Source organism: Euleptes europaea, chromosome 12, assembly GCF_029931775.1.
Source record: "Euleptes europaea isolate rEulEur1 chromosome 12, rEulEur1.hap1, whole genome shotgun sequence".
NCBI lineage: Eukaryota > Metazoa > Chordata > Lepidosauria > Squamata > Sphaerodactylidae > Euleptes > Euleptes europaea.
In genome coordinates, this window is record NC_079323.1 from 60504315 (window position 1) to 60528525 (window position 24211).

Below are 24211 nucleotides of genomic sequence, written 5' to 3' on the forward strand. Positions count from 1 at the left end.
TAGTCCTTTAAGTATTAAATTTAGCCAAATGGCAACCTTTTTATGACAAATATGCATAAGGATATAATTAAACATCAGTATCAACTGGTTTATGAGATTACTAATCAAATCTAGAAATGTTGTTTTAGGGTAGAAAGTTATATGTGTGATTGTGATAAAGTTATAGTGTGTGTTAGTTTAAGTACTGATAAGATAGATTATTTTCGTTTTTATGAGTGCATAATATGTTAAATGACAACAAATATATTGATTACACTTGGACACAGAAACCAATTTTTTGCTTCCCCATCCCCTTCCCCATTTCCCTTTTTATTCTGTATCCTAAAACCCAATAAAAACTTTTTTTAAAAGTATTAAACTTAGCCTCAGGAGTAGAAGTGCAATATTGTGCAGCCTACTAAAATCTGGAGTATTTCTGCATAGGATTCTACTGTGAGTCTAGAAAATGGTGTTTGTTCATTGTTTGTCTAGCTGGCTCTCCAGTAATACAGCGTTTTCTGTGTCCATCAAAGCAGCAGTTTTGTCTGATGAATTCAGAAAGTAACAGCTGCACTTGGTTAAGCTTCAAAAGATTATATATTTGTAGATAAAAGTTTTAATAATAGTGTACATGTTGGTTATGGCATACTCCCCAGGACCAAAGATACTGAAAGAGGATCAATAGTGCCAATATTTATGTGCCAATAAGTCTTATTTAAGTTAATTTGAATTTTCTTCCACAGAGAGAAAAACGAACAAACAGAATTTGATTTTGAAACAGATAAATATGATATAAGAATACCTGCAGATTTAGATGAAGTAACGGGAAAAAGAGGTTATAAAAAGCAAGAGAGACAAGACCAGATTATTCCTGAAAGTGACTATTCATTACGGGTGTGTATGATCACATTTTTTAAAGTATTAACTGCACTGTTATGCTCCAGTACAGGGGTAGGCAAACTGCGGCTCGAGGGCCGCATGCGGCTCTTTGGCCCCTTGAGTGCGGCTCTGGGCTGCAGGATCGCGGCGACCCACCTGAGAGAAGCCACCTTCCCCGGGCGCGGAGGGCGCTGGGGGGACTGGCTTCCTTTGGCGGAGGATTGGGGCTGCACATCGCGGCGGAGGAGAGCCTGGCATCCCTTCCCTGCCCCGGCCGGGCTCTGCACGCACGCAGAAGTCCCGCAAAAGTTCTCCGCCTTTCCGCCAGCCCAGAGCCGCCACCGCGCCTGGGGGGGGGGGCGGATCTTTGCAACGTGCTGGCCCAAGCACCAGGGAGAAGGAGGGAGGCCCCGATCCAGCACACACACACCCTCCCCCGCCTTCTCACCTGCAAGCTCCAGCGCATCCCCCTCGTGGCCTGCCCTTCCCTTCCGCCACTGGAGAACGCCAGGAGAGGGGAGGGGGGAGGACACCCCTCCGCCTTCCTCCTCTTCTTCTTCCTCCTCCTCGGAGGCCGAGACGTTGAGGAGGGGCGGACGGGTGGATGGCAGGACGGCCAGAGAGGGAAGGAAGGGAAGAGCCCAGGCGTCGGCGAGGAGGAGGAGGCCAAGAGGCGAGCGTGGGAGGCCGAGGCGGCCGGGATGCACCAGGGCGGCCGCCGAGAGGTCAGTGGGGGTCGGGGAGATGCAAGGCCATTGTTCACATTAAGTGTTTGTCAGTCATTGTCATGATTTAATTTTATGGATACCTTACTTACAATTTAATTTTTTATCAATAAATAAGATCATTATTAAGTATGATATCAAGTTTTATTCAGTGTACCTATAGTTTAATTAAGACTTAAAACTTTAATTAAAGTTTATTAAGTTAATAAACAGTGTACCTACCTATATAGTTTAAGTTTAAGAAATTTGGCTCTCAAAAGAAATCTCAATCGTTGTACTGTTGATATTTGGCTCTTTTGATTAATGAGTTTGCCGACCCCTGCTCCAGTACATATCTGAATTATTGATCTTTCTTGTATTCTAATCATCAGAAATATTTAACTGATTCTCTGTTCAGTTTCACAGTCTGTAGCTATATTTTTAAAACCATTTGAATTGCATTATAAAAATAATGGACCTTCTTGCTGGACTTCATATTTCATGGTATACCTTAATTCCTTCTTTTCTCCTTTTAATGATTTTGAGTAATGGAGACTGAATGATGAACGTTATGAGAATAAACACTTGAGTTTAAGAAATTAGGCAGATCATATTTAAGTTATGAGTATTATTCTTAATCATTTCTGTACTACTGCATAGAAAAAAGTCCCTTGCCATTTTTATTTGTCTTCTCATGGTTAGGCTAATAAACAATAACTTGCCAGAGGCTACCCTTTCCAGGGTACAGGGCAATAAAACTGTGTGTCCTTTATCTTCATTTAACTAATTAAATAGGAATTGCCATTTTCCTGTTTAACTAATCAAATTCAGCAATACATATATGCTCAATCGTACCGCTGGCTTGAGTTCTGTAGCTAGGGACGTGCATATTGATATCCTGAAATTTAAAAACACCTGAAAAATACCTTTTTGGTTTTTTTGGGGGGGTGTTCTTGGTATGAAAAAGGGAACCGAAAAAGTAGATCCCGAATAATTCCAATTTTTTTCAGCATTATTTGGGCGCTTTGGCTCCACTGCCATTTCCCCCTTCCCTCCCCCCTTATTTGCCTGCCTCTGAAAGAAATCCATGCTTCTCTGTAGTATGGAGAAGGCTGGCGGCATGGATTTCTTTCAGATCCATGCTGCCCCCCCCCTTCACTTTGGTGAAGGCCGGGCAGCATAGATCTGAAAGATCCCTTTTTTCGGGTCTGGTATTTTTTGGGTTTATTAACCCAAAAGTTTTCAGAAAATCTGGGTTTTCCAGATCCAGCCCAGGGGAACCGTCATATCTAGTTGTGCCCAATGGCTTACTGGAAATTGTTTAGACTTCCTGTTTAGATTTAGCTTGTAAGCTATGAAAAAACAACAATAGATTTTCATTTGTTTTTCAGGCTTATTGCAGTATTTTGTATTTGAAGCCAAGAATGCAGATCATTATAAGAGGACAAAAAGTGCAAACACAGTTGGTTTCCAAAAACCTTGCATATATAGAGCGGGATGTTTATAGGCCAAAATTTTTGCATGTATCCTTTACTGTTGCGGAGTAAAAATCATTTTTTTAATGGCTGCCAATCTAAATGAATTAGTGGGACTTGAGGTTTATGATTGGAGTGATGTTTTCCAAGCATGTTCTCATGCTCTTACTTTTCATTTTACTGTGGTATTAAGTTTGGAAATTTCTTTGATGAGCCACGCAGACACATAGGCACTTATCTTCCTAGTTGTGCAAAGCTAGTGTAATACAGTATTAGACATTACCAGATACCAATTCTGAAAACCAAATAAGTTTGAACATATTCCCCCTTAAGTCAGAATACACCTTATCTCCCACATGTTTAGTAATTATATAAAAAGTCATATGAGTATGTACTATACTTAGTCTCCAATTTCTTCCCATTGAAAGTTCTTGGTGCTAGCTAGTGTAATTATAACTGTTTTTCCTCAGAAAATTTTAGTCCATTTTACAAATACAACAGGTTGGGGCTTTAAAAAAACACAAAGAAACAATAACTGCAGCATGCCTAGAAGTTAATGAAAATCTTCATGTGAAGGAGTGTGAATATTTTCCCGAACAACCACAAACAGCCCAAAACTGTGAGAATTACCTTTGGATTCAATTGCCGAAATAAAGATCATTATGGAATGATGATGTACCACACAAACAGACTAATTAAAGCTTATGAAAGAGTTGGTTATCAACAAAAGGTGAGAATAATTTTGTATACTACACTACAACTGTACCTTCATGAATTTTCACTAAAACTTGCCAAATTAGCTGATAGTAACATTTGTGTATTTTTGGTATACCATCCCTAGGTCAGATCCAACCCATTTGCAAATAATAAATACATAATTTTTTTATTTGCAGCTAGTATGCCAGATAAAACAGGTAAAACTGAAACTGACCATACAGAGTTGATGTTTACAACCAAGGCCAACAAAATTAGGAATCAACCAATTTTACAATCCCACAGATTAAGGATGTACATTAAGGCGACGTAATTTCATTGCTTTTGCACAATATTTTGCAACCTGGGTGGTGATGGGTGAGCTGTCTCCCAGCAGAAACCTTTTGGTCCATTCACCCTCATCACCAGAACCCATTTCCCTAATCAAAGGGTCAATAATATTGAAGCGGGCTGACTTGTAGAGGGGACATCTAAAAAATACATGCTCGATGGTTTCCAGCTCCCCTGTGTTACACGGGCAAAGTCTCTCCACCCTGGGGATCTTCTTAAATCTCCCTTTTAATATGGCAGATGGTAGGGCTGCACATCTGGCTAGTGTATAGGCCCTCCTATGTGTGTTCCTTTCCAGGAAGTATAAATATGCAGCTGGTGCTAGAATATATCTGGAATATTGAGGTGCTATAAATGCAGGGGTTCTCAAGAGATCTGTTTGACGCTCAATATCTTTGACTCAGCCTTTTTGCAAATACATGGAGGGGATTTTTGTCACTACTCCCTTATCAATGTAGCCTTCTGTACCTTCTCCCCATCGAAGAACTGCTCATGCAAGTCCGAGTACCCTTAAGAGTAACGAGGGGGGTGGGAGGAAGGAGAAATCAGCAGAAATTCGCCCTCATCACACACGCTTACACAAGGGTGAGATTTCCATCAGTTCCCCTTCCTTGCTGCACACATAGTATCCAGAGGATCCCAACTCTTGCAGGGGGGTAGCTGGTAGGGGGCTACGCAAGAAAGGCTGCCAAATCCCTTACATGAACTTAGTTCTTCCATGGAAGAGTTGTATCCCACAGGCCACAATCCCCAGTATTGTCCATAACAAAAAATATAGTATATTAACTTAAATATGTTTTCCATGTTCACACACAGAGCAAAGTCATCTTTTAACACAGTGGCTCAGTTCAGATGATTTTACGAACTACGGTCTCTGAAAGTAAAGCAAAGCTAGAGAAAGTGGGAGGAAAGCACATGTCTATAGCTCACCTTCAGTCTGAGCCATTATGTTCAGTGAGCAATTGCTTTAATCCAGTTTTTTCTTTAAGAAGTCACATTTTTATCTGCTGCTTTCAGTTTAGCTATGAAGAGTTGATGATTATGAACTTGCTATTACCCCAGCAGTTCAGTCAGTATCTTAGGAAGGGAAAGAGTGTTCCATTCAAGCAACTGCCTGAGCTTTCTCTCCTTATTTTTCTATTTTATAAAGCATATAATATCGAGTTGCCTTTTTGCTGTCCAGAATTGCATTTTACCTCCCCATTTCTTATTGTATGGTCATCTTTCTAGCCACTTTTTCCTCCTCTAAGGACAATTGCTATCCTCTTTAGCTCTGTGGTGTTAAAATGGACAGTGCCATTCTTAATCCAGCTAGAATCAATAGAATTTTTTGACATAGAAGGTTGGCATGAAGTGTAAATGACCCAGTTTTTACTGACCTGTCTGTCCCTTCTAATGTTCTACCAGTTTGCCCATGCCTTTTCTGTAGGCTTGCTTACTAAAGTAAAATGGGTGGTCATCCTTATAAATCAAAAAGGCAAACATTCTTAATTTCAAGAGAAGCAAAAATATACTCTGAGTAAGATCTTCTGGCAACCTTTGGGGCAGATTTGTAGTATGTGTAAACACTGTTTGCTAATGTGTGCTCTGTTTTTTTGGCAGGCAAATAACATGGGTGTAGGTGTGGTTGGGATTATAGAATGCAACTTCCTAAAGCCAACCCATAATAAACAGGATTTTGATTATACGAAGGAATACAGGTAAATGTTTATTTCATCTGGATATATAGCAAAGCATTCTAGCGAGCATGTTTTAAATAATGTGTGCATAAACGTTTCCAGTTAGAAGCTTGTTTTTCCAGAATTTTTTTAAAAAAACATAAGGAGTTGCAAGTACTTGCCAAGGATAAAACAAAATTCAAGTGCAGTAGCACAATAACGGCCAACACAGTTTCCCAGGGTATAACGTTTTGTGAGCCAAAGCTCACTCATCAGTTATCACCCCATTCTCTGCAGTTGTTTTAACCCAAAACTTTCACTCACCAAAGCTTATACCATGGGAAATTGTGTTGGTCTTTAAGGAGCTACTAAACTCAAATTTTCTTCTACTGCTACAGACTAAAATAGGTACCCTCCTGAAAAGATAAACAGTTTTTGTAATTAAACATGGGGTGGGCGGAGAACATATTCTATCCAATAGTTGTCAGCAACTGATGTTCCAGGTGTGTGTAGTTGTTGCTCTGAAGAGTTTTGTTTTAATACTAAATATTTTAGTTAGCTGTATCTGTTTCTTTTCTCCCGTTTGCTTTAGATATTCTGTAAGTTTTTGCTTGTTTGGTATTTAGTTTCTGTTTTGAAAGTGGCTGGCGTTGGTCAGCTGGAACAGCCACTCCCCTCCTGCTCTTGAAACTGAGCTGGCAGGTTGGGAGGGGGGTGCTGCTGCTTTCATTTCAATGCCAGTAGATACAATCTGCTTTCTTGCGGGTAGGCAGTTTTTGAATACTGGTGGCCTTTGGCCTCCCCCAAACCCATTTCAGAGTCTTCAGAAAAACTGCTTACCTCAGAGGCACACAACATCACTACACTGTATGGAGGCTTTAAAATGCTCATAGACATCCAGACTTTTATCGAGGACACAATTGAATTGATAGGTATGGAACACTCATTTGCATTTCACCCTGTTCATGGGTATATTGTATAAATATATATCTCCCTGATCTCAGTGCAAGATAATGTGCTTAGCTAGTTCTAGAAGATCACATAGATATGAGACTTCTTCCCTCCTTAAATGTGCTTACGAATGGATTCGGTTACTTAACTGGTATTTTTAAAAGAAAAAAACATTAATAAGTAACCCATTAGTCACCCCTCTGTTTTGGGTTTAGGCTTCTACTTACTCTTGATCCAATAATCTTCCTGGTTCATATCAGCTGTCTGAAGGTCACTCCTGCTAACTTTCAGTGGAAGTTTTTTTTTTGTTCCTTGCTGTTCATACAGATACAGCAATCTTTTTATTTCTTTTTTATAATTTGAAACACTTGTAATAGAACTACTTATATGACTTGATTGCCTTAATTTGTACCACTAGTGTAGAGGCGTATGTGAAATCTGGAATTCTAATACTTAAATATATAGTAACGTGTTTTTTGAATTCTTATTTTGAAAGCAAAACTGGAAATACAGAATTTATTCACTTAAAAATAAATATATCTGTGTTAAGCATAATAGATTCCTAGTATGTCCACCTCAAATAATAGATTTGCTGATTTGTATTAGCACTTGCTTTCTATGACAGTTGATAGGTGCTTGTTTCATGTTAAAATATAAAATGTATGTTTATGAGAAACAGCTTTGTATTCATTTGTTAGGCTTACAATCCATGCTCTTGGCGAGAAGCTTAATGATTACTGGAATGAGATGGAAGCAAAGAAAAAAGATTATCCTCTGGACGTGCTAGTTGAAGATAGCCAGTAAGTTTAAAGTATTTATATTATAAACTTGTGCTTCGCTTTAAAGCCGTTTAAATGCACTGAAGTTATTCTGATATCATGGCTCTCATTACAGGAAACGGCCTGATCAGACCTGGGTTCAATGTGATTCATGTCTAAAATGGAGGAAGCTTCCAGATGGAATAGATCGCTTGCCAGAAAAGTGGTATTGTTCATATAACCCTGATCCTCAGTTCAGGTAAAAAAGAAATGGAAATGAAACTGTTTATATGTCTTAAATTGTACTTTTTATGCTGGATTTAAATCAAGGCTTTCTTATTGTTCATCAGAAATTGTAACGTGCCTGAGGAACCTGAAGATGATGATTTAATACCATATGAAAAAACATTTAAGAAAAAGTGAGTATATAAACAAGAATTCTAAATGCTAGGTGCCATCATGCACTATTGATAAAAATAGTTCTGGTAAGCACTACAAGACAACATCATACAAAGTATGTTTAATTTATAAAGTTTCTGACTAGTAGTAGTCAATATGTTTTGGGTTAAGTTCAATGGATCAAAGCATGTCTTAATTCAAAGGTCCTCCATTCAAAGATTCTTTTCCTGCACATGTGTACAATAGATTTTTAGTCTGCTAATTCTTGCTTTGACCTTTGCTGGGATTGTACACTACAAGGATCAGTTATGGATGCATATATATACTCGCGTATAAGCCGAGTTTTTCAGCCCCAAAAATGGGCTGAAAAAGCCAGCCTCGGCTTATACGCAGGTCAATACGGGGCGAGGGAGGGAGGAGGGAGGGGGGAAACTTGCCGCCGGGCCCGTGCGGCTTCCTGCCGCCAGGAGCGGCCTGGGGCAGCCTCCTGCAGCCGCAGGAAGGCTTCCCCGCCCCCCCCGGCCCCCGCCGCCATTTTTCCTGGGCGGGAGGGGCCTTGGGCAGCCACCTGCAGCCGCAGGATGGCTGCCCCGGCCCTTCCCGCCCCCCCCCCCCCCGCCATTTTTCCTGGGCGGGAGGGGCCTTGGGCAGCCTCCTGCAGCCGCAGGAAGGCTGCCCCGGCCCTTCCAGCCCCCCCCCCCCCCCGCCATTTTTCCTGGCCGGGAGGAGCCTTGGGCAGTCTCCTGCAGCCGCAGGAAGGCTGCTCCGGGTCCCCCTGGGCCTCGCCGCCACTTCCTCCCGCCGGGAGCGGCCTGGGGCAGCCTCCTGCAGCCGCAGGAAGGCTGCCCAGGCCCCCCTGGGCCGCGCCGCCGGCGGACCCTCGCCGCTGGAGAGCCCTGTCAGGTAAGCCTGCGGGGGGGAAGGGGTTATAAGCCGACCCTCGGCTTATACGCGGGTGCCTAATTTTTCCCCATTTTTGGGGAGAAATTAGGCACCTCGGCTTATACGCGGGTCGACTTATACATGGGTATATACGGTATGTGTAAAAAGAATTTTTAAGTTTCTAAGTTTAAGTGCCAGTCTTTGCAGAGCTACTTCAGTCTAAATTCATTGATTTCAGTGGATTTAGACTGGAGTAACTTAGACTGAAGGCACTTTACACACACACACAACTCTGTTATGCTGTAAGTGGTGCAGAAGTGCAGTCCCAGTTGTGTTTGTGTCTATATTTTATTTCTTAAATCAGTCAAAGATGCATCTGTTACGACAATTAGAAATCTGACAAATATCAAAAGTGTTAAGGTACTTTACACAACTCTAAAAATGAAATTTGGTACACATCGTCCAAAATTCCTACAAATTGGAACACTTCTACATCTCTCCTTCAGACTGAGGAACTTGAAATGTATTCCCAAATGATTAGTGTACACCCTGAGTTCTATAGAAGTCTGAAAAGTGAACATTTAAAGGTCAAAAGACACCAAGTTTACCTCATAATAAAGAAAATACTATAGCACAGAACAGATGAGAAGGAAAGGTTCAGCTGTGAGAGGTTTTGTAATAACAAAATTGAATTAAAATTAAGTCACTTGCTAACAGTTGCTTGAAATATATTGAGAACTAAAATATTTCCTAATGTTCCATTCTGGTCAGCTGTTACTTTTACTGACCTGAAGATAATTTGGTTTTGAAAGGAAATGGTCTGCATAAGATATTCATGAGAAATAAGAAAGTAGAAGCCAGGTCTGGCCTGCATCTTAAATATGTAGAAAAGTCTTGGCTTAGCCTATTACACTCTACTCTTAAAGGATAGCAACAATATTTGTATGTTCATTAATTTCATTGACACTTTGTAGACAATTTCATCACATTTAGTACTGCTTTAAGAGGGTTTTTTGCACTGCAGTTTGTTCCACTGGGACAAGTGAAATGGCGAATTGGGACAGTGACTGGTGAATTCTGACACTGAATTTTCTGGATGGAAAGTTTTATAGTCTATCGAAATTTTTCTGAGTAAGACGGTAAATTATAAATCAAGGCAATAAAACAATACTTGCCCAAACTGCAGATTTAATTATATTGCAGCACGTGTTGAGGGGCAAAGAAGTTGTGTATCAAAAACAGAGCTAATGTAATTAATTGAAAGTGCATAAAGTATTAAATTGATGTTGGCAAGTAAGTATATATTTAATATTAACTATAATCCTTTCCCCTCTCAATAAAGAGACAGGGAGAAATTTAAGAAAAGACTGGAGATGACCCAACAGGTAAGTGACTGACCATCTTGAAATATTATTCCATCAGTGCTATCTTCTTTAATGGTTTGGCATGAATTCAGACCACTATTATCTCCATGTCTGTCTCATTTAACCTTGGTGTTTTATAGTGAAGAAACAGTTTCAGAGATTGATATCATAGGTGATATTGCTCACTGAAGAAAATAAGGTTAATGGTGTTTTGTAAACTATTGTACAATGATCTATGGAAATCCCAAGAAAACTATTGCTTCAGTATTTTCAAATCAGGTGTACTGCAATAATGCTGTTAAAGAAATATAATAGGTGACAGGTTTGGTAGGTAACTTGTATGAGTTTAAATTTGAAAGATGAAACAAGATACAAAACAAACAAGATAAGAACTCTGTAGTTAGAAGAGAAATGGATTTGAGCAAATATTTCCCCCCCTAAATATAATAGATCTGAGGGAAATGCAGTTTAATTAATATGCTATAACATCTAAATTGAGATATATTTATATATAATCTAAGGTATTCTGACATTGCCAGACGACTAAAACATACTTAACATATTTTTGACATAAAATTTCTGGAAATATAATTGATGATCTGTGAATGTTGTTTACCTTATATCGTGAAATAGTTCTTCTATGGGTATTTGACCAACAGCGCTTATGAATTAAATTTAGAAATAAATTTGTACTTAATCACTGTTGCTTGAACGTGTGTTCCCTATTATGGGTCAAACTTAATCCCGCTGTTACATAAAGTTTAATGTAAACATTAGAATATTATGAAAGGATGGGTATTAACACTCAATCTAATAAATACAATAAATGTATTGAAAGATGTGTAACTGTGATTTATGTAAATAGTGAACCTCAAGATAATTCACAACCTTACATATGTTTTCCAGTGTTGAATCAATTGTGCTGTGTGGATTCTTTTTTCCTGTTGGTCTGTGTCCCTTCATTTAAAGTTATGTTTGTGTGAGTGAGTCCACTGTACATTTTTTTTTTAACAAATAAAATGAGAAAAACTTTTTGTACATCGTACCATCAACCTTACAGCATTAAAATAGACAGCACTTGCCAAGGGGATTTCACTCTTAAGATTTAACACACTGAAGGAATAGAGGAAGAAGTGAAAGGTAACAGGGAAAGAACATGCAGATAGTTCAGTTATGTACACATCCCCTCAGTAAAAGATGAGGATTGTGGTGTTGTGCCAAAAACTTCCTGGGAAATGTGGGTTTGAAGAGGGAGAGGTGGCACTTCATAGGAATTCTGGTAGAAGGCTCTAACCATAAAGGGCAGAAAAGGGGAGAAGTTTGAGTTTCATAAGGTCAAGGCAAAGAACATTTCACAGGGTTACCCAGAGAGTGGTAGTGGGGTTTGGTGATAGACTGGTTATGGGGAGAATGAAATCCAGTCACAAAACCTTGAATTTGTCCTTATCAGAACCCCAGATGGTGACATTAGTCATTGATATGGAGAGTATATTAAAGAAGGAAAGATGAGAATTTCTGCTTTGCACATATGGGTATCATCAGTTTATAGCTATTACTAAAAGTATTTTAAGAGGTCATCCAGGAACAAAGAACAGCAGAGGGCCAAGAACAGTTCTTTGACAGACCCTAACAAAAAGAAAGAAAAAATGTTTTAAAAGAGAAAGAGGGACGGAGTAATTAGATGAAGAATTGACTTTAGGACAGCCAGGAAACATGAAGACAGTCTAATTGGAGAAGATGATTATCTATCTCAAAGGGCAAAAGAGTAGTTGAGGATAGAGACCTTTGGAACTAGCATTAAGGAAGAATATTGGTGATTTTTCAGTGAAGTACAGAGAGTGGAAGTCAGATTGTTGGGGTCAAAAGATGAATTAGAGGAGAGATTGTAAAGACTGTCAGGGTAAGCACTCTCCAAATGTATGGTAGAACAGAAATTACATTGGTAGATACTTTAAACAGGGCAAATAGTATCAATTTTATCACCAAAGGAGTTAGCAAAGTCTTAAGTGAGGAGGGTGTGACAGTGAAATAGGCCTTTCTGTGCTATCAAAGGAGGGGAAGATCTGAGGAGTCTTACAGTTTCTGTGGATTAACATGGTACAGCAAAGTAGAAGATGACTTTATAATGGACTTCCTCAGCCAATTTTATTACCCTCCAGTGAAATTCATCTGCACAAGAGCAGGAAGAGATATCTAATGTATACACGGATATAATATTTCAGACATTTTTGAAGATATGGGGGAAATAACAGGATTTGGGGGGTTGGGAATATTGAAATGTATGCAATGCTTATCAAGCCTAAACTCATTTTACTGTTTCAACAACATAACAATTTGGAGTTTGCTCTTTTTTATTTGTGGGGTTAAGAAGTTTGGAACATTGTTATGGTGTCTGAACAAAATAAAGGCTTTTTTAAATAGCTAACATATAAAATATTCATAAAGTATTTGAACATTTGATGTTCTGATTTGGTGTATGAGTTAAGTTATGTAGTTAAGGCCACCGGTTGAGTTTTTTCTTTATGTTGCTCCTATTCCCATTGTACGCAGATCATCAGATGAAAAAGTTCTGGAAAATCTTTTCCAGAGAAGTCTTAATGATGCAAATGCATGCTTGGTTTCTTGTTTAATTGTGAGGTAATTTTACTTTTTCTACAGAGGTATAATGAAATGTTTATGGAAACGTCTTCTGCTTTGTCCAATATGCCACCAGCAACAAGTGAAAGTGTTTCAAGATTGCATACAGAGGCTTCAAATAGTTCTTGTACAAGATCTCTTAGCATATCAAATAATATGCCAGTATCTTCTCCTGATCCCGAAAGCAGGTTTGTTGTTAAATTACAAGATTTCCATTTACACTCCCTTCTTAAATATTCTTTTGTTTTTGTTTTTTAAATATATTTTATTGAATTTTTATAGGATACAAAAAGGAAAAGGGGGAAAAAGGAAGAAGAAACATTATCATATCATGATCAGGGTAGCCCACAGCCCCAGTCTTACCCCCAGTTGTATACCAAGCCTTATTGTACTGATAATGTTTACAATACCTATTATTAGCCATTCATTCAAGATATATTTCAAGTTTATCTAACTCTTTTTATCACTACTTAATCTTCAACATCTTATACTTCTTATCTTACCATAAACTTATTTATGCTTAGAAGCCATTTTACTAGAAAACCATTATCTTCTTATGCTTCCTCTATTTGTTATATTCCGTGATATCAAATCAAAATAAACATAATAATAATTTTTTCTACCTTAATTTTACACTAGTATCCCGCTACTGTTACCTCTATCTTATTCATATTATGTACATGTTAAATCAAACATATCTATCATAGAAGGGCTGCCATCTTTGTTAGTAGTCGTCTATCGATTTTCTCTCGAGCAAATTCGATAATCTTGACATAGATGCGAATTCATGCATTATAGTAATCCAGTCTGCTAGTTCAGGTGTTTTCTTGTCTTTCCACTTCATTGCAAACAAAGTTCTCGCTGCTGTCATCGCATATTAGTACAGTTCCTTATGTGTAGATTGTATTTGAGTTGGAATCATCCCAAACAAAATATATTTAGCGTCGAATTCAAAGTTCGTCTGCAGCATTGCCTGAATTTCTTTGTATATTATCTTCCAGTACTTTTGGGCTTTTTTACATGTCCACCATTGGTGAAAGAAAGTACTTTCAGTCTCTGAACATTCCCAGCAGTTTGCTTGGTTTGAGTTATACATCTTTTGCAAATCTTTCAGTGCATAATACCATCTATAAAACACTTTGTATCAGTTTTCCCTTACTGCTTGTGATCTAGAGAACTTGATTTCAACCTTCCACATCTTTTCCCAACTTTGCATAGAGATCATCTCTCCCAAATTCTGCATCCATTTCACCATGCAAATTCTTACTTGTTCCCGAGCTGTTTCTAAAGACAGTAACAGTTCATAGATTTTTGATAAAAGATGATCTTGAGACTTAGTAATCATCTGTTCAAAATCAGTTGGTTTTCTCTCTCTCCCTTTAAGTTGATAGTCACTTCTTAGCCCATGTATGACTTGATGGTAAGCATACCAAGAAATCTTAAAGTTTCTGTCATGTAGTTCCTGCAGTGATTTTATTTGCCCATCTTTTTTAATCAAGTCGTTATATGTTAAGTAATCATTTTAAGTTCTGCCTACATAATCCAAATATGCCTCTGTAGATGACATCAAACCAGGTGGACAAGAGCTAAGAATCCCTCTTAGTGAATTCCACACTTTCCGTAGTTGAATTGTTACACACTTCGTGTTCTCATTTTTAGGAAGTGTCCTTTGCTTCTTGGACCACAACCAATAATGAAAGCCGTGTTCCAAACCTGCCTTTTCAAGTCTGATCTTAACGGTCTTCAGGTCGTAAAATCAATTCTGTTAACACCACCAAGGATGCGGCCTGATGATAAAGTTTCAAGTTTGCTAGAGCCAACCCTCCTCTGTTCTTCTCATCTTGTAGCACCGCAAATCTGACTTTTGGCGTTTTACCTTTCCACACAAATTTATTACTGATTCTTCCATTTGCTCATTGTAGATGTACTTATACTGATTGGCAATGTTTGAAACAAAAAGTTAAGTCTCGGCAAAACATTCATTTTAATCGTTGCAATTCGACCCAGCCTATTCCATTTTTGAAGATCATCTCCTATTCTTCTCCATAAATCTTTATAGTTTAGATCAAATAGTATATCAGATCCAGAAGGAATCTTTATTCCTAAACACTAACACTTTTTTTCGGAATGGAGCATTGCAGTAAGTTCTGGATTTCAATTCTTTCTCACTGGAGATATTGTATAGGATTAAATTTGTTTTGGATTTGTTCAATTTATATCCGGAATAATAACTAAAAATATCAATCTGTTGCATTATTTCCCTCATTGACGTCTTTGGTTTCTGACAGATTAACACCACATCATCCGCATAGCTTCTGATTTTATATTCTTGATCTTCATATTTTAATCCTTCGATTCTCTAATTTGATCTAATCTTGTTAGCAAGCACTTCCATCGCCAAATTAAGCAACAAAGGCGATAATGGGTAACCTTGCCTTGTTCCTTTTTCTATACTGAGATGGTCTGTTAACATCCCATTTATCAACAGCCTTGCAATCTGTGATGTGTATACCATGTTTCCCCGACAATAAGACACTGTCTTATATTTATTTTTCCTCAAGAAGACACACTATGGCTTATTTTCAGGGGATGTCTTATTTTTTATTAAGTATGGTACAACAATCTACATTTATTCAAAGATAGTTAAGTCGTCTTCTTCTGGAACATCGTCATAACAATCGCGCCTTTCCGCGGCTCCGGGGGCATTTTTGGGGGTAGAGGTCCCTAACTTTCAGCGTAACTTGAGGGGACCCTTCTTGCAAGAACCCCCAAGTTTTGTAAAGATTGGGTCAGGAGGGGCTGAGATATGGGCCCCGAAATGGGTTCCCCCTCCGTAATGTGCATCTTTGACAATGGGGGTTTGCAATTAGCAGAGCTTGCCGCCCACGCCCAAAGCTCCCAGCCCCGACAAACAGCTGAGCTGCAGGGAGCAAGGGCGGGGCAGGTGCGAAGAAGTTTGCAAACCATGCAAAGCAACACATTTGCAGCCATGCAAACCATGCAAAGCAACACATTTGCAACCATACAAACCATGCAAACCATGCAAAGCAACACCTGACACCTGGGAGTTTGCAAACCATGGAAAGGGACAGAGGCAGCTAGCTATGCATAAGGAGCAGGAGGGGGTGGAATTTCTCCTTTTGCATCGGACTCAGGACCAGGCAAATGCATTCTTTAAGTCACAATTTGAAAACCAGTTTTCAGCAAGTATCAAAATAGACCTAACCAATCTTATGAATGAGGGAAAATCTGAGGACACACAACTGAAGCCCCCCCCTCAAACCAGGGAGAGAGAGACTCAGTGGGCACCCCCCCCCCCCGCAGAACAGACGAAAGCCCCCTTTGGCTTCCCCACCCACCCACAGAAACTGCTCCCTCCCCATACACACACAGACTCTGCTTCCCCCCCACACACACACACACAGGAGAAAAATTATAGAGAAAAGCCCCAAAATGGGTCTTACTGTGGATGTCTTCTGTTCCATCAGGGGGCACACAGGAAACTCTCCGGGAACAGCGAACTGGCGGGAAGTCTTGGTATGCTGCATAGCCACGCCTTAAATAAGCCACGTCTTATTTTCGGGGTATGGCTTATATTGCGCAAATGCTTAGAAATCCTGCTACGGCTTATTTTATGGGTATGTCTTATTTTCGGGGAAACACGGTATATATAGCCTTTACAGCAGTAAAGAATTGATTCCCACAGTTTTTGTTGCAATATTTTAAGAAGAAAGGTCCAAGAAACATTATCAAAAGGACTTCTCCGCATCTAAAAACAGCATTGCTGCCTTGTCCTTCTTTGTCTTAATGGTGTTAATTGCGGCTAAAACCACTCTGATATTATCTCTCATATGTCTCTTTGGTATGAACCCCATTTGATCTGAATGAATTATCTTTGGGATACATCTTTTTAACCTTTCGGTTAAGATTAGAGTTAAAATTTTATAGTCCACATTCAGCAATGAAATTGGTCTGTATGCCCGTGGGGAGTGTCTGTCCTGGTCATCTTTCGGAATTAGTGAAATATGTGCTTCCTTCCACGAGTCCGGGATTTTACCTTCTTGGAGTAGGTCATTGAAGACCTTTTGTTCTTAAATATTCTTTAAGTATATTCCATTTACACACTCTTTATAACTTATTCTACTTAAATTAAATTTTTGGAATTTAACCTTTTGTGGAAAAACCTTTAAATGTCATTTCTGTCCCATTTTGTTTGTTTAGTTTCAAACGAAAGCTTTCTGACCCTGTGGCACAGCTACCTTATAAAATCACTCGGCTGAATAGTCACACATTTGAGCATAACAAGGATGATCCTGATGATGATGTTATCATCTTGGAAGAGAACAGTACTCCAAAGCCTTCAGGAACAGATTGTGATATCACAATAGTAAAAGTTGAGGGTGGTGTTGTGGATCATATTATGGATCATATTGATCTTCAGGAAGAAAGCTCCAAGAACAATGATGCTAGTTCAGAAGCTAAATGTTCTAAAGGAAACGCAGCAACACAAACTGAAAAGGAGCAACTTGTGGTTAAGAAGGAAGAAATTGACAATACGAATGATCAGCTATCTAGATCAGAATCTAAACTAACTCTGTTAGAACCTGCTAATGTTTTGGAGAGTGCTCCTATTGATGCTGACTACAAAATAAATGAACTATCAATTAAGCTGCAGTTAGCAAATGAAGAAAAAGAAAAATACCAGCAGCAGTGTGATACATTGTTCAAGCAGGTACAGACAGTAGAGCAGAAAATAATCAAAATGAATGATAAAAGTGTGAAAAAAGAAATGTGCCATCAGTCAACAGAAACAGAAACTGTGCTACCAAGTGAACTAGAAAAAATTAAAGGGAAAAGTCCAGAAGAGATACTGCTTCTCTATGAACAGGCATTACAAGAGATGAGGAGGCTAAAGGAACAGTGTGACACTCTCCAGAGTTTAAAATCCGAGCATTGCAAATGTAGTAATAATGAGAATAATAGTGAAGTAGATGATATGGCTGTGCAACTTGATGACGTTTTCAGACAACTGCATAAATGCACTATTGAAAGAGACCAATATAAAAGTGAGGTAAGTTTGCTTCCTTTTCTATGTACTGTTTGATCAATGTGTAAGGAAAGTATCTTTCTCTACCTAATCAGTTTTACAGCGCTTTCAACAAACTTTTATTCATGTGTAGGTTCCATGAATGCAATTGAAGTTAGTTAGAAGGTATTTATGAACTGTTTTTATTGCTTTGAATTTTAGTCTGGTAGCTCATCCTAAATTCATTCACTAGTAAGCAAATTCCATTGACCTGTGGTGTGTTCAAGGTATATTTTCCTGTGTTCAGGATCTTGGCATAAAAACACTTCCTTGGAATTTAAATTAAAAATCAGACTCTAAATACAAGTGCATTGGAATTGATATATCAATGTGTGTTACTTTTTGTGAATTTCTATGTAAATTGCTAGATTTTGTTAAGAGAGGGATAAATGAATACTTACACCAGGGGTGTCAAACAAGCGGCCCCCGGGCTGGATCCAGCCCCCGAAGGGCTTGTCACCGGCTTGCGAGCTGAGGCAGCTAGCTCCCCTCCTTTTATGGGTTTCCTGGGACCACGGTGGCCCTGCCTGCCCAACCAAGTGACATTTATGTTATATCCAGCCCTCCTCACAAATGAGTTTGACACCCCTGACTTACACTCACCTGTGTGTGGGGTTATCTGCATATATTGTAACACACCAAGATTAATGCTAAAGCAGTTTTAGGGAGCTCAGACATACAGTTGCATGTATTGGGTTGTATCCTCCCTCTCACCCAGATTCCCCCCCCCCCAAAACATAAGCATGGAATCTTCCTCCAGCGGAAGAATCCTTGTGCCAAAGTAAGGTTCTGCACTTAACTGAACAGAGTGGTAGAATATAACCTGATCTTTTTTTAAACCAAGATTGCTATCAGTGCATATTCTTGGTCTTATGTAGAAATTCATGTTTCTAAGTGGTGATTAAGCACTAGGAAAGACCTCAAGAGTTCAACTAGTATGATGGTATGGTGTTTGTACACTCCAGCCTTGAGAATTGTTGTATCATTGCCAAAGTGCAATGAATAGTATGTGCCACTATATCACTACAACGGTGAGAATACAAATAACTGTGGCAGTTTTAGTAGTAGATGTTCTGCACCACTTCATATCAACAGCACTTTGTATTTTTGTGCCCAGTAGGTAGGGGTTGGGGACAATTCCTGCCAGAGTGCAAAAAAGTTCTGTCATGCCATGAATTTAATCCCCCCCCTTTTTTCTTTTTTACATAACATTGGTATTTATTTTTTGTAAGTGGATTCAGTCTCTTCTGTTGAAAGTTCAAAGATCCTCCGTTCAAAGATTCTCTTCCTGCACATGTGTACAATAGACTTTCAGTCTGCTAATTCTTGCTTTGACCTTCTCTGGGATTGTACACTACAAGGATCAGTTATAGATGCAGTGTGAGTAAAAAGAAGTTTTGGTTTCTAACAGTGCAGTCTATGCAGAGCTACTTTAGACTAAACTCGCTGATTTCAGTGGATTTAGACTAGAATAACTATATTGTACTGTAAGTGGTGCAGAAGTACAGTCCCAGTTGTGTTTGTGTCTATTTTTTCTTAAACCAGTCAAAGATGCATCTGTTAAGACACTTAGAACTGACTGTCAAATATAAAAAGTGTTGGTACTTAACACAACTCAAATAAAAATGAAATTAGGTACACATCGTCCAAAATTCCTACTAATTGGAACACTTCTACACCTCTCCTTAAGACCGAGGAACTTGAAATGTATTCCCAAATGATTAGGGTACACCCTGTGTTCTGTAGAAGTTGGAAAACTGAACATTTAAATGTCAAAACACACAAAGTTTACTTCACAATAAAGGAAGTATTGTGAACACACAAGAAAAAGGTTCAGCTATGAGAGGTTTTGTTGCTCCTTCACAATCTTCAATCAGGCTTATATTAGAGGAGAGGGAAGCCTGTAGAATGTATGCCAGATGTATATGTAATTTGGCTCAGTCGAAGGTTTGGTATGTACTTTTGTTCAGCATGGATGAATCTATTGGTTTGTTATAGTGGGCATTCCAGTTCTGTTATGTAGTTTCAAAAAATGTAAAACTTTCATTTACTTGTTTCAGATTGAATTACTAGAAATGGAAAAAACTCAGCTAGGCTTTCAGTGTGATGAGCTTAAAGCAGAAATTGCACAACTAAAAGCTTCAGTACCACATGCAAATGACTCCATAGCCGGTAATCTTGAAGATCCTGTAAATTACTCTGATGGGGAAAGGTACTCCTTCTTTACTATTAGATAATTGCCCGGAAAAGCATGTTGGACCATTACCGTTAACATTTGTCAGATATTGTCCTTTACTCATCTAACAATTTTCTTCTCACTTGCCAGCCTTCAAGAAACTTTTTGAGCATTAATTTGTCTACAGTGCTTGGCACTGTATTACAAAGAACCTGGGGATCTATGTTCTCTGGCACACAGTCAGTTCACATAGGGGCCCATTGTCCAATGTGAATGGAGAGTGAAGCCTTCTAGACACAAGCCTAGGCTAAGCTGAACTATTTGCGCTGCCACATAAGTCCAGGCTCTAGTCTAATATACATTTAGGAACACTGCAAGGCAATATGGTTAACAGCAAGTGTAACTGTCTTTCACTTACTCTTGTCTGACACTGAAACTTGTCTGACATATCATTGCACAGAACACTGTTTGAAAATGACTAATTTAGGATTTGTTCACGACAACAGCAAAATGTCACACATACTGTGTCATTATTCTAACGTCTGTTTTGGGAAACTAATTCTTCAATAAAGAGGTATAGCACTTCAATTAGAATGGTAACAGGCTATTTAACAGAATAAATTTTAATCATATTGGAAAATGTAAAGGGAAATTTTTAAAACTGAGATCACTGTGTTAACCCACTCCCTTCTCATTTAATTTATGAGATTAACAAATGGAGGGATTTACAAGTGATATTTCCTAGCTTACAGTTTGTAGACCACATAGTACAGATTTATTTGATCTCTCAAAAGAAATACACTTCAGATCAACATGCATAAGATCAGAACAAGAACGTGCTATAGAGTCACAACGACTCATGGCAACCCCTTCCATGGGGTGTCCCTGGCAAGAGACAAGCAGCAGTGGGTTGCCATTGCCTTCCTCTGCATAGCAACCCTGGTGTTCCTTGATGGTCTTCTATCCAAGTTTTAACTGTGGCCAGCCCTGCTTAACTTCCAAGCTCTGACAAGCCTAGGCTAAGCTGAACTATTTGCAGCACTACTGCATAAGATCAGGTTCTGGTCTAATATACATTTAGGAGCAATTCCCCTTGAACTCTAGGCTTTAAAAATGGGTTATATTGGGAAACCTACCAAAAGTATATGAAACCATAAATCGTGATTAAATGTTCAACAGCAACTTTAGAATAAACCATTTCTTGAGCAGCCAGTAATTTTTGTGTGTGTAGGGTAAAGAATGCAAAATATGTAAGGGATAAAATTAGCAATTTACCTTAAATTACCCTTGATGGTACTTTTTTTTGAGATCATACTGTGGGGGAAGGCATGTAGGCTTTCTGGAAATATGTCTGACCACTGTTGGGAATGCAGGGTGCTATGATAGATGAAGCCTCAGTCTGATCCTGCAGGAAAACTCTCATGTTCTTAGCCACAAAGATGTGATTGCATTTTAGTCCACACTGAAAATTTCAATGTATCATTACACTGTTAATGTTCTGGATCATAGCAAACTTCTGCTTTTCAGACCACAAAACTTTTCAAGTAATAATGGTATTTGTAAATTTTCAGTATAAATTATTTTAAAGTAACTATCAGGTATCTGCAATGTACATAGATTTAAATTTGTTCAACATTATCTTCCTGTAGCCTGAAACTGAGATCCCTTCGAGTTAATGTGGGACAACTACTGGCAACCATAATGCCTGATCTTGATCTACAACAAATGAATTACAACGTTGATGTGGTCGATGAAATTCTAGGACAAGTTGTAGAGCATATGCATGAAATCAGCAGTACTTAATTTATCCTTCATTCATAACCTGCTTTGCTCTGTTTGCTGTTTTATTGTGTAAAGTTCCCAACCTATAACAATGTTTATTTTGTTTAAAGCATAATGTGAATGATTAATGTGTCACCACAGTTGAATTTAAAACTACTCTGGAATTTAAAACATTTCTAACAATGTTTTTTAAATTTTTATAATTAATTCAAAAGTTGTTTACCTTTTCTGTTTCGTTTTTAAAAAGAACCCTGACAATATTGGCAAGTAATATTTCTCCAACTTGACTAGTATTTTTACAGTGGCCCATAAGTATTTCTAATCCTTGATACTGATTATATATACTGATAAAAGTATTGCAAATTCAGTGTTTTATTAGATTGATTAATTAAAAGATCAAAGATGTATTTAATTTATATAATGAATTCACAAGTGGCCACAAATGCAGTCATATGTCTCTTATTTTTCCTGTATCATGGAACACTGATATTGGCAATTACTTTTTTTACTCAAATTAGTGGCCTAAGAGAATGTTTAAGATTAGGTACCTGATTGTGTTATGCTGGTCAGAGTGTTGCAGAACAATGGTTTCAGTATCTTGTTTGTTTAATAGATGTTCATATATGGTTTGAAGAAGTTATTTTTCCACACTTTTTTTAATTTTATATTATAACTGTTTTTTGTTACTCACCTTATACTTCAATACATGAATGTACTGTAAAATCTGGGTAAAATAAATCTTGGCTGTATGAAAAATATAACTTACATTTATACTGTACATTTACATTTTGAAGAAAAGTGAATAAACGGGGAAAGTTTTTATTTACATGAAATAAGAAATGTATATTTTGTACTAAATGGGAGAAAAATACATTCTGGTTTGAGTGGCAAGGAAATACTGTAGCTAGACAAATGCAAAACAATAAAAATACCTGCTTAATTTTCTTCGTGTTTTCTTCACAATGTCCACTTAGTTCTCAGCATAGCTCCATCCTGCATCATTTGTTTTATAAACACTTCCCTTCATTGACTTCAAAAGACCATTGATTACATTTACTCCGAGAACTTGGAGGCACTGAAGCTAACAGTGCGTTCGTGAGGCCACAGGCGCTGCACCGTGGTGGGTAGAGGCGCAGCCGGGAGGCTTCCTAAGGGGCAAAGCCGCTGTGTGCATGGCCACAGAAAATAGAAAGGAGAGGGTGAGGGACCGGGTGGCAGCTGTGCTGGGCCGCCATGGCGCAGCCAGAGCCCAGCCAGAGCCGTCACATGCTGAAGGCCACTTCTGGGAGAGGGGTGGCGGGGTTGACCCCTCAGTGGAAAGTGCAGTGGGAAGGGTGGGGGCAGGGGCAGAGTAGGAGAGGAAGGCCTGGAGATGTCTGGGGGCGGGACCATGAGTTGTTTCGTGAAGAAGGACAGCCGCGGCGGAGATATGTGGTGCTGTCCAGCCAGAATTGCTCCCCCCCCCCCCCGGTCACCGACCCAACCTCCAGTTGCACCCAAGCATCACGCCATCCCTCGTCATAACTGCCAGGGTCCCTCCCGAGGAGTCGGCAGGAGCAATCTTCCAGTCCCGCCAGTGTCTCATCTTCTCTGGCCCGACCCTGGCTTGTCCACGAGTGGTGCACCTGCTGCCGGCTCTGGACTTAAAGGTGGCTGTCCAACGGCAGCACCATCATCAGGGCCACAGGTACAGGGAGCACATCAGCATCCTCTGGCTCTTGGACAGCAAGGGGCTGGACCGCTTCCACCTGGACAGGGCAGTCATCCACATGATCTGCAAGAAGGGCACCACTCTCGAGGGTCCTATTCTAGGGCTATCCTTGTTCTGCAGAAAGTGCTGCTGTCCCAACAATGCCTGGCCACCGGCAGCTTCCAGAGAGTACTAGGTGACATCCTGGAGGATTCCCCCTCCTCAGTATGCCGCAGCGTCCACGCCTTCCTGGGCACCATAGTCGTCAACATTGGCCCCCATGTCCAGTTTCCCACTGTGGAGGCACAACTAGCCCCCATTCGGTGGCCCCATCTAGACCCTCCCCGGCTTCCCCAATGTCATAGGCGCCATCGACAGCACCGACATTTCCCTCCTGCCCCCCCCAGCATCCCCATCTATACCTGACCCGCCCGCGCCTCTGCCGCTGGCAGCCGCTCGCTCTGACTTTCAACCATGGGAAAGGGGGACCCCCTGAAGAGGGGGCTGGGTCTGCCGGCGTCCGAGCTTGGAGGTGCCATGCAGGAGCGAGCGAACCTCTGCTGAAAGGGCAGGGCCGACGGGGAGGTCCGTCAGCCCCTTTTTCAACTTGGGTCTGGCTAAAAGTATCCCTCCACCGAGGCGAGTCACGGGAACAACACATCTGATCAGATGGCTGTGCCTGTGCTGGCCTCGGGGATCCCAGCTTTGTTTGCGTGGGATGTCCAAGCTCGGAAGACGGCCAGACCC

General features: G+C 39.7%; 1 protein-coding gene across 1 annotated transcript in view; it reads left to right on the forward strand.

Moving 5' to 3' along the window:
* Positions 1–21885, forward strand: part of MORC3 (MORC family CW-type zinc finger 3) — a 45877-nt gene extending 23992 nt beyond the window's left edge. The window contains exons 6-17 of the mRNA XM_056858753.1: positions 723–873; positions 2954–3085; positions 3648–3767; positions 5684–5781; positions 7389–7490; positions 7585–7707; positions 7799–7867; positions 10072–10114; positions 12752–12918; positions 16952–17801; positions 19877–20028; positions 21642–21885. Of these exons, the coding sequence (XP_056714731.1) occupies positions 723–873; positions 2954–3085; positions 3648–3767; positions 5684–5781; positions 7389–7490; positions 7585–7707; positions 7799–7867; positions 10072–10114; positions 12752–12918; positions 16952–17801; positions 19877–20028; positions 21642–21795 (2161 nt within the window). The 3' untranslated portion in view covers positions 21796–21885. The remainder of the gene's footprint in view (positions 1–722; positions 874–2953; positions 3086–3647; positions 3768–5683; positions 5782–7388; positions 7491–7584; positions 7708–7798; positions 7868–10071; positions 10115–12751; positions 12919–16951; positions 17802–19876; positions 20029–21641) is intronic.
* Positions 21886–24211: the final 2326 nt, after the last annotated feature.